General features: G+C 55.2%; 5 protein-coding genes across 5 annotated transcripts; 3 read left to right on the forward strand and 2 right to left on the reverse strand.

Moving 5' to 3' along the window:
* Window positions 1-665: 665 nt before the first annotated feature.
* Window positions 666-2020, reverse strand: BBK36DRAFT_1181226 (hypothetical protein; the record flags this gene model as incomplete). The annotated part of the gene is made up of 3 exons (XM_024896239.1): window positions 666-765; window positions 824-1593; window positions 1661-2020. 3 exons carry the CDS (start codon window positions 2018-2020, stop codon window positions 666-668), a joined length of 1230 nt encoding a protein of 409 aa, XP_024747321.1.
* A 1345-nt stretch (window positions 2021-3365) lies between these two features.
* On the forward strand, window positions 3366-5792 carry BBK36DRAFT_1125366 (FabD/lysophospholipase-like protein; the record flags this gene model as incomplete). Its single annotated transcript, XM_024891276.1, has 1 exon — window positions 3366-5792. One exon carries the CDS (start codon window positions 3366-3368, stop codon window positions 5790-5792), a length of 2427 nt encoding a protein of 808 aa, XP_024747322.1.
* A 389-nt stretch (window positions 5793-6181) lies between these two features.
* On the reverse strand, window positions 6182-7339 carry BBK36DRAFT_1143709 (ribonuclease III; the record flags this gene model as incomplete). Its single annotated transcript, XM_024893619.1, has 1 exon — window positions 6182-7339. One exon carries the CDS (start codon window positions 7337-7339, stop codon window positions 6182-6184), a length of 1158 nt encoding a protein of 385 aa, XP_024747323.1.
* A 645-nt stretch (window positions 7340-7984) lies between these two features.
* On the forward strand, window positions 7985-8320 carry BBK36DRAFT_1171448 (hypothetical protein; the record flags this gene model as incomplete). Its single annotated transcript, XM_024895571.1, has 2 exons — window positions 7985-8175; window positions 8251-8320. The coding sequence occupies 2 exons, from the start codon at window positions 7985-7987 to the stop codon at window positions 8318-8320; spliced, it is 261 nt and encodes an 86-aa protein (XP_024747324.1).
* Window positions 8321-10573: 2253 nt separating this feature from the next.
* Window positions 10574-12488, forward strand: BBK36DRAFT_1171449 (hypothetical protein; the record flags this gene model as incomplete). Its single annotated transcript, XM_024895572.1, has 3 exons — window positions 10574-10717; window positions 10809-11299; window positions 11378-12488. The coding sequence occupies 3 exons, from the start codon at window positions 10574-10576 to the stop codon at window positions 12486-12488; spliced, it is 1746 nt and encodes a 581-aa protein (XP_024747325.1).
* Between the last annotated feature and the right edge of the window lie 768 nt (window positions 12489-13256).

A 13256-nucleotide genomic window follows, 5' to 3' on the forward strand; every position in this document is an offset into this window, starting at 1 on the left:
AATTGATGCCTTGCGACGATTTACGTATTGTTTGATATTCCAAGCATGTTCAGACCCAGCTGACTTAAAACCACACACACAGTCACAAACATATCACTGCTTGTATTACGAATAATGAAAACAGCCCGATTCAGAACTTAAGCACGACGATGAGCGAACTAAGCACGAGATGTCGAGTTCGCCCCTTCATGTCCATATGTGGCTGACGAACTCCAATCTCCGAACATTCATTCATTATTTCATCTAAAATTCATTGCTTCATGTATGTCCTGGGCGAAACGACCAATGGCACAGAGTGAATGAGACATCATGAGCTTCATTGCATATAGTGTCCAGCTGCTAATATAAGGACAACCTGAACTAAAACCGCAGCTCCCTATCGGTCAGAGACAGAGATATCTCCCATGTAATCGACCCAATCTTGGGTAATATGCACGATACACGAAATCAGATAGCAAGATTCCCGCCGAATATTGTTCCATCAACTGCAAAGATAGACGCGCATAAACCCTGAAGCCCGGGTGCAATTCCAGCACCCTGTTATTGGCTCGCTCGTATGTTGATTATATGCCTCAAAAGTGAGGGTCGCCTCACATCCTTAAGCTGAGGCGACGAAGAAATGCATTGTGAACCCATTCGCCCGTATCCCTTTTGTTTTTGTTTCTTCACTCGTCCTTGGTATCGACCTTCTTGGCAGCGGGGGCTGCAGACTCCTCCTCGTCCCGGGGCCTCTTGAGGTTAGTTGCGGCAGCATCCACACGTTTCCTAGTCACTGCGTTAGTTTGACAATCCGACAAAATGATATCAAGCAGAGGATGCTTACTCCTGTCGGCCAGAGTCGCGGTCACGGCCGCCACGGCCGCCCCGACCACCTCGACCCCGTCCACCGCGGCCACGACCGCCTCCGCGGCCTCCCTTGAAGCCATTCTTCTGGTCCTGGTCACGTCGCTTCTTCCAGTCGTCCTGGTCGCCAGAGGCACCGCTGCGCAGAGTCCTCTTGCCGTAATCCTTGCCCTCGTAGAACCTCTTCTGCGATGTTCCGTTGGGCGCCAGCTTTCCCTGCTTGATCAGCTCGCTCTTCTCCTCGCAGTAGTCACGCTTGGACATGATCTTGAGGTCGTGATCCTTCCACTTGGGGGCGGGATCCAGGGCAAGGAACTTCTTGGCCGTCTCCTCGTCGGCGAATGTGACGAAGACGGAGCCCTTGAACAGGCCCTCGTTGGTACGGCGGAGCTTCAGTCCGTTGACCTCGCCAAACTGGGCAAAGAACTTCTCCAGCTCGAACTGGGTGTCGGGCTGCTCGTCACCAAAGCCCTTGGCGTAGACAGTGGCAGCCTCGGCCTTGGCCTTGGAGGTCGCCATGGGCTTGTAGGGCACCTTGCGCTTCACCACCTCCTTGCCCTCCTCTCCAGACACCTCCAGGAACTTGCTTTCCCTCAGAGCGGCAACAACGGCACTGTAAGGCTGGAAGCAGCGCATGCGCTTGAATGAGTGGATCGTGGCGATCGACATGGGCTTGTTCTCTGATCCTCCGCACGTCTCCCACATGAACTTGTCCTGGGGGAAGTTCCAGTCGCCAAAGTAGAACTCGACCTGTTTGATTGTCTGGTTAGTATATACTCGAGAGGTGTGGCTATTGGTATCCTATGGGTAGCCTTACCTGCTTCCTGATCTCCTCGGGATCGTCAGTCACCGGTTTGACAGAGGGGTCAAACTTGCGGTTGCTTTGCAGGTTCTCGCGGTCAATCTTGGCCGTGGTCTTGAGGATGTTGGCGCCATTCTTCTTTTCGGCCTCGCCAGCCTCCTTGGTCTCTTCAGTCTCCTTGGCCTCGCTGGCTTCCTTGGTCTCTTCAGCCTCCTTGGGCTCCTCGGCCTCCTTGGGCTCCTCTGCCTTGGTCTCCTCGGCCTTGGTCTCCTCGGCCTTGGTCTCGCTGGCCTCGTTGGTCTCAGCGGCCGCGGGCTGCTCCATCGTCTCCTCCTTCACCTCGACAGGGTTTTGGACAGCCTCTGCTTCGCTCATTTTGGAGTTTGGGGGTCGAAAGGCTCAGTATGCTTTCTTAGATAGATTCGAGGAATTGGCGATCAGGAAAGAGTATCGCGGTTCGTGTAGTGCGATAGATGCAAGTTCCTGCAAATTGTGAGTAATTCTGGCAGCTGTGGAAGAGGCTGGCGCAGCACAAGCGATGAAACCCGCCTGCGAATTGTCAAGCTGCACCGCCAGTGGAGTCGCCTGAGGCTTACCTGTCAGTTCAATTCGCGTGTCGCCTCCTTGGCTATATGAAAGACAGATGAAGGCAGAGAAACGCGATGGTTGGACCCCGAAATTGATGATGAAAGGGCAGAGGTTGGAGGTGCAGCAATTCCGTCGCGACTGTTTAAAAAAAAAAAAAGATATTTGGGGCGCAAAAAATCTATGCGAGATCTGCTGGGGCCCCACTGAAAGACGGCAACCCCACCACCTGCTTGGACAAGCGCCCACCCGCTGGGAGGTACCTGCTGGCCACTCGGAGTCAGCCGCTATCTGATATGCTTTGCTGCTGCTTTTGGCCGGATGATCTATCTGATGACTGGTGGATGGGAGTACTCGGAAGGTACTGTCTGGCGTCAATGTGCAGCGGGTTTATGGGCAGCTACAACTACAGGCGGCGTGCTTGGTTGGACCCGGCATTTAAGCTACTGTACACATGAAATTCGACCTGGGATTGCTTTGGAGCGACAGCTATTGGATGGCAATCTTGATTTAGGTATCTTGTCAGGGTTATAGATAAGTACCTAGAGATAACTCAGATGTACTCTTGTCCCTCTCACTGCCAAACATACTACCTCATTCCCATGGCAAGAAAAGAGTCATCCATCCCTGGCCACTCCAGGCAGACTTGACCCCCAGATCTTCACGAGTCATCCTTCTCATGCCCTCTCTCCGACGACAATGGGATGAGGTATGGAATAGCCTCGCATTGAGGCATCGTTCTTGCATCTTGCGATTAAGGTGTGCAATAAGGTACCTACCTTAAGCAAGCATGGAACGCCCATGGAAGCTTCCACATGCTAGGCTGCTACGACTTGGTGGAGTGTCGCCGCCTGCAGCTGCCAAGGTACCTGGCTAACCGCAGCATTGACGTAACGCCTACGCCAACACAAGCATGGAAATGGTCTCATCACGCCAAAAAGTCGCAATTAAGGTAACCATCAATTTCTATATATATATTTAAGCTGCTCTATTTGCCACCATGACCTGCATGGAGTGACATCTCGCAGAAGCATATCTTCAAACCGCTTTTTTTTTCTTTGTTTTAGGACTGATGTCACCCCTGCTTTGATCAACAAGCTGGCTCTCGTGAGCTGCGGCTTACAGTCGAGACATCATGAGATACCCCGTGAAATTGCCGCGGCCATCGATATCGCTCAGGTCGTGTCTGAGAGCTTCACGACGCCCTCCAGGAGTGGCCGCTCAGCTGGACCGCAGCTTCTTCACGCAGTCAAAACGCCAAAAGAGACAGCAGCCAACAAGCTTGCCGGCTACAGTCCTTGCCCTAGGGCTCTTCACGTGGTGGTTGTACCCAACAGACGACTTTGCTCGCCTGTCCGAAAGCCAAAAAGCCAAGAGGAGGAGAAGAGAAGACGAAGATGATGAGGAAGAGGCGGACGATCAGGAGTCTTATAGACTCGTGACGGAAAAATCAGACGACGGTGCATGGGCGTACTTTGCGCGGCAGTTCGAGTTCTTCTCTTCGGCGGCCGAGCTGGAATGGGCTGCCCTGTCAGATCGGCTGGTCGATGCCATCATCCCGGAGTGGTGGAAGAATATACCTCTTTACGTGAGGAAGCTCCAGCGGGAGCTTTCTGCGTCTCCAGGATCGCTAGCGGAAGAGATATGGCAGGAGGCTCATGACCCTACGGTCAACCCCGAGATCCAATACTCTGCTGCTGTTCGAGTCTCATCGGAGCTGTGCGACGAAGAGAAGGAGTTTCTCTCGAGACGGAAAGTCGTCACCAGGGCGGCGTTGGCCAAGTATCTAGGGCTCGAAGAAAACGATATCCACCCTGAGGATGTGCCAACAATTGCCATGTGCGGATCGGGAGGGGGGATGCGAGCTCTGATAGCAGGGACTGGGTCGATGTATGCGACAGATGAGGATGGACTCCTCGACTGTGTCACTTATACCGCTGGCGTAAGCGGGTCTTGCTGGCTTCAGATGCTTTACCTCTCGTCCATTGCGAGAGGAAGCGTCAGCGCTCTTATACAGCACCTCAAAGCAAGAGCATCTACGCACATAGCCTATCCACCGGTCGCCTTTCAATCCCTCACCTCACTGCCGACAAGCAAATATCTGCTGAGTGGACTGGTCGAAAAGCTAAAGGGAGACACCCATGCCGACTTTGGAATCGTCGATATCTACGGCATTCTGCTGGGCGCCAGATACCTGATACCTAGGGGCGAACTGGGCGTCGATGCAAGAGACTTCAAGCTATCAAATCAGCGCCTATATCTGCGGCAGGGACAGTGGCCGCTGCCCATATACACAGCTGTGCGCCATGAGATTCCCGCTGAAGAGAAGCAGGACACTGAGAATCTGGATGCCCCAGTGAGCACTATGGAACAGATGAAGAAAGAACCCTACTTTCAATGGTTCGAACTTACGCCCTACGAATTCTTTTGCGAGGAGTTTTCGGCTGGAATTCCGACGTGGGCTCTCGGTCGACGCTTTTCCAACGGACACGACGTATCTGATCATGGGTTCCATCTCCCAGAGATCAGGACTCCTCTTCTCATGGGCATCTTTGGAAGCGCGTTCTGCGCGACGCTCAGCCACTACTATCGCGAGATTAGACCCCTTCTCAGGACCATCACCGGTTTTCAGACGATAGACGACCTAGTATCGGGCAGAAACGAGGACTTGAGTAAAGTACACCCTATAGACCCTGCCATTATCCCCAACTTCGCATATCAAATGTACGGGAAGCTGCCCAGCACCACGCCCAGGAGTATTCTGGAAGGGGAGTACATCCAGCTCATGGACGCGGGAATGTCGAACAACTTGCCCATATATCCGCTGCTGCGGCCCGGCCGGAACGTGGACATTCTCATTGCCTTTGATGCCTCGGCCGACATCAAGACGGACAACTGGCTCTCTGTTGCGGATGGCTATGCGCGACAACGAGGCATCAAGGGATGGCCGGTAGGCATCGGATGGCCAAAGCCGGATGAGACACCCGAGCAGGCGAGAAAGGAGCTGGAAGAAGCCCAAGCCGCGACAGCAGCCGAAGCAGAACGAAAGGTGGAAGAGGCCCAGGCCGAACAAGAAGACCGTCGAAAAGCGGCTGCAGACGAGCAGAAAAAGCTCGACGTCGAATCCAAGTTCGCGCCGGGTAGTGAAAACGCAGGGGAGCTCGGCTACTGCTCCGTATGGGTCGGGACGACGGAAGAGCGATCCACAGACTCGCCGCCCATCACGAAGCCCATCACGGACGACACCTCGTGGCGGCTTCTGGAGCCCGACGCGGGCCTCGCCGTCATCTACCTCCCGCTCCTCTCCAACGAAAAGGTGCCCGGCATCTCGCCCGGCACGACGGATTTCCTGAGCACGTGGAACTTTGTGTATACCCCTGAGCAGATAGACAGCGTCGTCCGGCTTGCGCGCGCGAATTACGACGAGGGCAAGGACCAGATCAGAGCCACTGTGCGGGCTGTGTACGAGCGCAAGAAGCAGCTGCGCGAGCAAGGTGAGGCGCAGCGCCGAGTGAACACGGGGGAGGCGGCTCTGCTTCATCATGGAGATCAGTTTAGCTAGGCCACAACAGCCGACGACGGAAAGGAGTTGGGGGGTTGAAGATCGAGAAGCCGCCTGCTTTTAGCCTGTATATCATTTTGTATTATATCCTGTACATTTCAACTTTATGGCGAAAACGAAAAGTTTGTCCGGCTTATTTTTACAATATGTTTTGTATTATACAGTGGAGGGCGACGTTTCTCTAACCCAAACATACATGCTCTCCGTCCATCCCCGTCTTGCAAGAACCCGACCATCGCTCCGTTGCCCTTTTTTGCTTCTCTTTTTTTCTTGCTTCTTCATTCACTTCGTACATGTATATACACGCATATATATACCTGAGATATCCGACCCCAACCGAATTGACTTTTGTGGGCAAGATGTTAATGCCAGGGTAAGTCAAACAGCGCTTAGATGATTTCACCGATATCAATGTGCGGCGCCGTCCATGGCCTGGCGCCCTGCTCCAACATGTCACTGGGCACCCGCACCTTGTTCCCCGGGCTGTACAGGTACCACGCCTTGAGCGACGCCATGGACGCCTTCCGGCGGGCGACGTCCAGGCTGGCGCCGGCGCCCTCTCCCAGCTTCTCCTTGCCGCTGTAGATGCCGACCACGTAGACGGGCGTGCGGGACAGCCGGCCCGTCTCGCTCTCCAGGCGCGCGATGGGGGGCTCGAAGCCCTCGCGGGCGCACAGCATGGCCAGCTCGCGGGTGGGCAGCTTGAACTGGAAGAGCTTCGAGGGGTCGAGCTCCCGCGACAGGATGTGCGACTTGACGAACGCCTTGGCCTCGTCGCGGCCGCAGTGGGTGTAGATGGCGCCAATGACGGCCTGGACGACGGAGCCAAAGGCCTCGGCCTGCAGGGTGTTGTACTCTAGCCGCTCGGGGTCGGCGGAGCTGCTGACCTGGTCGCCAAAGTCACTGTCCAAGACGACGCGGCTGCTCAGCCCTCGCCTCCAGGCCTTTCCCTTGGCGGCCTCGGAGCGGATGTACCCCCAGCGGGTGTTGACGCCATGGCCCTCGCCGGCCTTCCACTGCAGCAGTCCCGGGTCGACCTCCTCCCCGGGCGCGGCGGCCGCCTCGACGCCCCATCTCCTGGCGATCTGCTGCAGCGACTCGGCGCCGGCGTAGGCCCTCAGCGCCTCGTACAGGATGGCCATGGGCAGGCGGGGCCACTTGCAGACGAGGTACTCGTAGACGTGGAAGTTGATGATTGTGCTCCCCAGGTAGGCCAGGTTCGCATTGTTGAAGTTTGGGTTCGCGTCCGCGGAGGGCGTGACCAGGGCCCGCGCGAGGGTCTGCAGCGGGATCTTCTTCGAGAGGGAGAGGCGGGCGTGGAGGGCGGCGAGCTTGGCGGATTGGGGGGCCCGGTCGGGCAGAGGAGGAGGAGGAGGGACGGAAGAAGAGTCGAGGTTGTTGGAGGAGGAGGAGTCGCTCGCGGGGACGGAGGAGGTCGATTGGCATCTGATGGCGAGGCAGAGAGGCGTCCTAGCGGCTGGGATGCCGGGGCCGCGGCGGGCCTGGAGCAATTGGCCGCTCCATCGTGAGGGTCGTATTCTCTTCATGTGGGAGGTTGATGTTGAAGTATAAGAAAAAGAGAATTATATGAAAGAAAAAAAAATCCCCCTCTAAGCCGGTGCCCCTCAGCCTCAATGCTACGACCCGCAAGCAAGGCCTTCACAGAAGCAGGTAAAAAACGGGGCAAATTGGGAGGGAACCGCAGCTGAGGCAAAAGGGAATCAGACAACTGCGCTGTCCCGGAAAACTGCCTCGTCGAGAAGAAGCCAAACAAGTTCGTCGTTGCGTCGATTTAATGCTGCCCGGCGGAAAAAAGTCGTGTGAGCCATTGCCCACCTGCTTTTTCGCAAACTTGCGACCCTTGGCGCCCACTTTGCGGGCGGAATTACTTCGGCCCGGCGTTTTTCGCTCTCGCTGAGCTATTGGCGGGACTTCCGTCTTCCAACTTGGGCCTTTGATTGTATGATCCTTTGAAAGCGCTGGATAGCAGAACTGCCCAGTTATCCGCTGCAATTGATACGTCTTTCAAAATGGTGAGTTGCGGAATCAGTTGACCCGCGCAAGAGAATGCTAGCTAACTAAATGTCCAGGGTGGCGGAGGAAAAGTCCCGTAAGTTGACACTCGTCGAATCGAACGAAGCTCGATTATACCACCCTCGCGAGAACAACTCGTCCTAATCGCCGGGAATCAAATGAACAGTTACCCCAAGCACGTCTGGTCGCCTGCCGGTGGTTGGTACGCCCAGCCTGCCAACTGGCGCGCCAACACGCTCATCGCCGGCGTCGCCATGTTCGGCATCGTCGCCATTACGTGGAAGTTCAGCGCCGACAGGGAACGATGGGCGCACAAGCCGGAGCCGTGGGAGTGGCATCCTAGCCGATAGTACGTTTCTTACGCGCGCGGTTTACATGGGGAATCGCTGGAGGGGAGTCTTGCTAACGTCTTGGTGATTTAAAGCTGGTCGAAGCAGTTGATTGAGTGGGACAAGGAGGATAAGCTGAAGCAGGCAAACGGCACGAAGGAGTAGGGCGGGAAATGATAATAGACGGAATTGTACAAAGCCATACGAACAAATCAGACCTTGAACCTCATGGATTATCGAATTTGATATTGAGCGACCTCTATCTGGGAGACGTTGACTGTTCCACCGCGAACCCTGGACAATACGATTGCCACTTATGGCCATAAATCACTCGATCTGGGACGTTAAGATCTTGGTGGATTTGCAATTCTGCGAGAGACGGGCTTGCGAAACCAGCCATCTGCAAGAAGTGACGCACGTCGTGAGACGGTGGATAGGAGGGCCGTATGAATGCCTTGCAATCGGGAATACGGCGCCGAATCCAGAACACGTTCAGAACGCCGTGTATCAGGCTCCAGGAAATCCCCCAAAATGCTTATGGCATTTGCTGTGCAGGATCTGGAGCCGTGCTGACAGGAGACAGATAGATTCCGAGAGGCTCCTTCCAGCATCTCACCCCGCTAACGGCGCAGCAGCAAAACGCACTCCAGCCTTATCAGAGCCTTGCGAGCCTAATTCAAACCTCCAAAAGGGCGAGATTGAGGGGTCTATTTCATTCTGCAGATGCATGGAGATCTGCAAGGGGGTTCGTCTTAAAAAGCAGGCTGGTATCAGGCTCCAACTGACTTCCAATGTTGGGGGGCTATCTGTACCTGAGGACCCTGCGGCTGAAGATGAGTCCACCTTTCTGTAAAGTGTTGCCTGCGAGCGATGTAGGATTTGCTGATTCGAATTGGATCATGTATGCTCATGTTGGCACCCAAAGTCCAATTGGGACCAGACACTTTAACGTCTCTTTGTAGCCTGGGATGTAGCAGTGGCCAGCCAGCCTCTTGTGCAGCACGGCAAGGAAGGGCGTCAAATCAGACGCAGTAAACCAAGCCAAGGCATAGTCTTAACTTATTCTTATATAGATAAAGGTTTACTTCTCAACTCAGCTGCTTCGGTCTGCCTTGGCTTGCATGTGCCCAACTTGTTGTGATGGATATGTGATATTTGTCGAGGCTGCATGCTGCAAGCTGCTTCTAGACCCAGTTGAGGTAACAAACGCCATGGGAGGCATTAGATGGGCTATTCTGGTGGTACAGAATACAGCGCAAGCCAGGCAAACTTCAGCCTACTGGGTCGTACCGGTACCTTAATTAGAAATCAGTTCGGAGGCCATCTGGGATCCGATGCTTTGTAGCCTTTGCGGGCACTGCCTGACGAAACTCTCAGTGCGTGACTGTTGTGTTTGTCCGGATGGTATCAAACAAACATCGTCGCCCATTCACTGCCTCAAAACAGTTGTATCTACGATCCAGAATAGATGAGTCTGAACAAACATGAATCCGCCCGGCAATCTGGAGCACAGTACGGAGTACATGTACGGAGGACTCAAGAACGGACTACAGGCACCTACAGGCACCTCTAGGCGGCTACCGGCGCTAAACGGCAGTGGCACTCGCTGCTGCTCCGCCCTGACGAAACGTCACTGCGCCGCTAGCAGCAAATCATGGCCGCCAACCTGCGTTGCACCACCTGCACCTGAAAATACCTACCTTAGAATTACATATCAGCACTCGGCTGCTGCTTCGAGACTGACTCTGACTCTTCGCCTCGTTCATCTGCCTGCTGGTCCTCCGGTCCCTTTCTTCGTTCCTTTTCCTTCCTTTCTCTTCTCCTCTTCATCGCCTGTGCAGCCATACGTCGTCCTCTTGAAGAATCCTGCGACCTCCAGCATCGCCGTCACCGCCAGGCTGCGGCCATCTTCACGTCATCATCCTCCAGGACCTCTACTGTGCCACCTACGGCCTCTCGCCATCTTCCGCACACACACACCTCTTTTTCTTCCCTATCTGCGGCTTTTCTCCGACCTTTTAACGTGCGCGCTCGCTGCGTGTTCGCTTGCCACCCCTCGTTTGCCTCTTGATGAGCGCCATCGCGGGAGTTTTTGTTCATTGATTATATTTCAGCTCTATTCCCACGAGACGATCATTCCGACCGTGAATCTCTTTGCCTGTGCAGGCGGCCCCTGCTAGGCACTTGGTAATCTCGACCGGGCGATAGCGTATCTAACGGCGCTCGTTGACCGACCACGATCCGGAAATACGCAGCTTCGTCTGTTCTATAGCTCGGCTGCCCTTGGCCGCTGGAATTCAACGCCTGGCGATCTGGGCTGCTGGCTGTCTGTGCGGCTCGCCCTGCTGCACTGTTACCGTTGGGCGAACTCGGCGCCTTGACTGCGCATAACCGCAGGCTGCAGACTGGAGGGACAAGATGGATTTTGGCAGACATGAACATCGACATCTCGACGCAACCGCCGGTCGCGAGGTCGTCTACTGCCACGCCTGCTCTCACGAGTGGTACCGCGACGAGCAGGGCTTGCTGTGCCCCAGCTGCGACAGCGACATCACAGAAATCGTACGTTTCGCTCGACCCTCTCTCTATCTCTCTTCTCCTCTCCCTGTGTTCTCAGTCTGACTTTAGGCGGCTTGTCTAACCTGACGTACAGGTAAGCCCGGATAATGACCCTCGAGACTTTGGCGGCTCAGAAACGTCATCTACCGAACCACCGTCGTATCCGATCGGGGCCTTCGATAACGATGACGACCATCACCAAACTCGCGGCCGCGGCCAGCACCACGACATGGATTCGGACCCCGACGAAGCTGATATTGAAGAGCATCTTGGGCCGCACGGATTCCATTTTCGCCGGAGCATTAGGGTGCGTCCAGGTGATGAGCACCATGATCCCGCCGTCGACCCAGTGATAGAACGCTTTCTCGGCATGATCCAGGATTTCGCCCCCACGCAACGGCCGGCCGACGGCTTTCGACCGCGAGCAGATGAACCGCGGCCGGCACATGCTCATCCTCATATCCACCGTGCTACATTCGTCAACGGTAGTGGTAGCGCCTCTGTCACCATCTTCTCCGGTCCTTCGTCTGGCTTTTTCGGGCCTGGGTCTCCTGGTCACGATCACCACGGTGACCTGTTTCAGACGTAAGTTGACTCTCTTCCTCTAGCTCCGCGGATACGCCTTTTGTCTCAGTAGCTAACCTCCTATTGCCGCCTATGTAGCTTCTTTTCCAATGTTCTTCGGGACGTGTCACCTCCTGTAGGAGGTCGAGAGGCGGGTGGCGCTACCCCCGGATTTGCGAGGGGGCTGCAGGAGATATTGAACTTGTTCAACCCGGCACACGCCATCTCTGGAGATGCCGTCTATTCTCAGGAAGCACTGGACCAAATCATTACGAACCTCATGGAGGCGCACCCGACATCGAACGCCGCGCCACCAGCGTCGAGCGAGGCTCTTGCCAACCTGGATCGACGACCGGTAGTGGACTCCATGTTGGAAGGCGACTCGAAGACGGAGTGCACCATCTGCATCGACGACATGAAAGTGGGTGATGAAGCTGCCTTTCTGCCTTGCAAGCACTGGTTCCACGAAGAATGCGTCGTGCTGTGGCTCAAAGAACACAACACGTGCCCGGTTTGCCGAGCATCCATCGAGAAGGCTGGCGGCGACAACAGCAACCGTACCAATGACCAAGCAAATGCACGCGCGACCGCAGCGACAAGCGCGGGACCCAGCTCCGATGCATACCCACCACCACAGACGGGGGAGCCATTTACAGGGAGCGCCTTCACCCGTAGCTTTCCACTTCCGATTCCAGCAGCACGGCCTCAGTACTCTCGCCCCCCGAGCCAGAGCCAGAGCCGGCTGAACGAGGCCATGCGGAGCATCTCGTCGTTGCAGCAAGAGCGGCAGCAGCAGCAAGATCGCGAGCAGGAGAGACACCGCATCTGGGGAATTCCGTTGGACCGGGGCGGGGAACGGCAGCAGGAGCGCGAGAGGGAGAGAGACCGGTTATGGGGAGTGGCGTCCAGCACGGGCTATGACACCTCACGGATGCAGCGCCGAGCCTCTCGAACCTCGGCGTCTCCTACGAGCCCTAGAATGTCCTCGTTTGCGGATTATAGGGTGCGCCAGCGGCAAGGCAGTCCGACGCAGAGCAGCCGCCGTGATGGGGGGAACAATAATGCCAACGGCAACGGCAATGGCAACGGCGGCTCTGGCTCTGGCTCCGGCTCTGGTCAACAAACCAGTAGCTCTGGACCCTTCAGCTGGCTCAGGGATAGGTTTTCGGGAGGAGGTTCTCGAGACGATTCCAACCGTGACGAACGCTGATCTTCTTGTCGTCACGTCACCGAGCAGAAGCGGACTCATGTTTGTCACGAGGGGCGACGTCCATCCCCTGTCGTCACGCATGGTCTGAAACCAGAAAGTGGCTCAGCGGGATGTGTTTGATAGGTTGCCTCTGATGCCTGAGCTAGAGGGGTTGAAGGTCAAACGGAAAAGAGAACAAAACGAAGCATTATGATGAAGCTTCAACCGCATTGACTGAGGTTAGCGGCGCATACCATTAACGACATGACGATAGAAGGCTTTTACACACACAAATGGGAATTTAGCTCGCGCGATGATTTGAACACTGCCTGAAACCTGTTTCTATATCAGGCAGGATTGGGAAAGCAGAGAGGGGGGCATAGCCCACGGATTGAACTACGGTCGTTTTGTTTCCTATTATAGTTGCAGTTGGCTGCGGTTCGCGGTATATGCGAAGGACCTGTTGGCCAAGAGTGGTTGCGCGAGTGTAAGCCATGGACTGAGGCCGTTGCCGCCCGGTCGGTATGCGGATAGCATCTGTAGTATACTAGTATATTACGTGTCAAGACTCTGTTTTGCGCTGCCAGGTGCTTGCAATCTGTCATTACTTGTAGATGACTGGGCATTGCATCTGTACTTGTACTATATATAACGGCTGTTTTGGAGTGGTGTAGAAGGTGTGTATATATGTATAGACAATCTGGCATAGACATGAAGATGCGGAGTGAATGTCACGGCTCAACCTCATAGAGAGAGTGATGAGATTAACAAAGAGAATACCTGCAGAGG

The sequence above is a fragment of the Trichoderma citrinoviride genome, assembly GCF_003025115.1.
Source record: "Trichoderma citrinoviride strain TUCIM 6016 unplaced genomic scaffold BBK36scaffold_12, whole genome shotgun sequence".
NCBI lineage: Eukaryota > Fungi > Ascomycota > Sordariomycetes > Hypocreales > Hypocreaceae > Trichoderma > Trichoderma citrinoviride.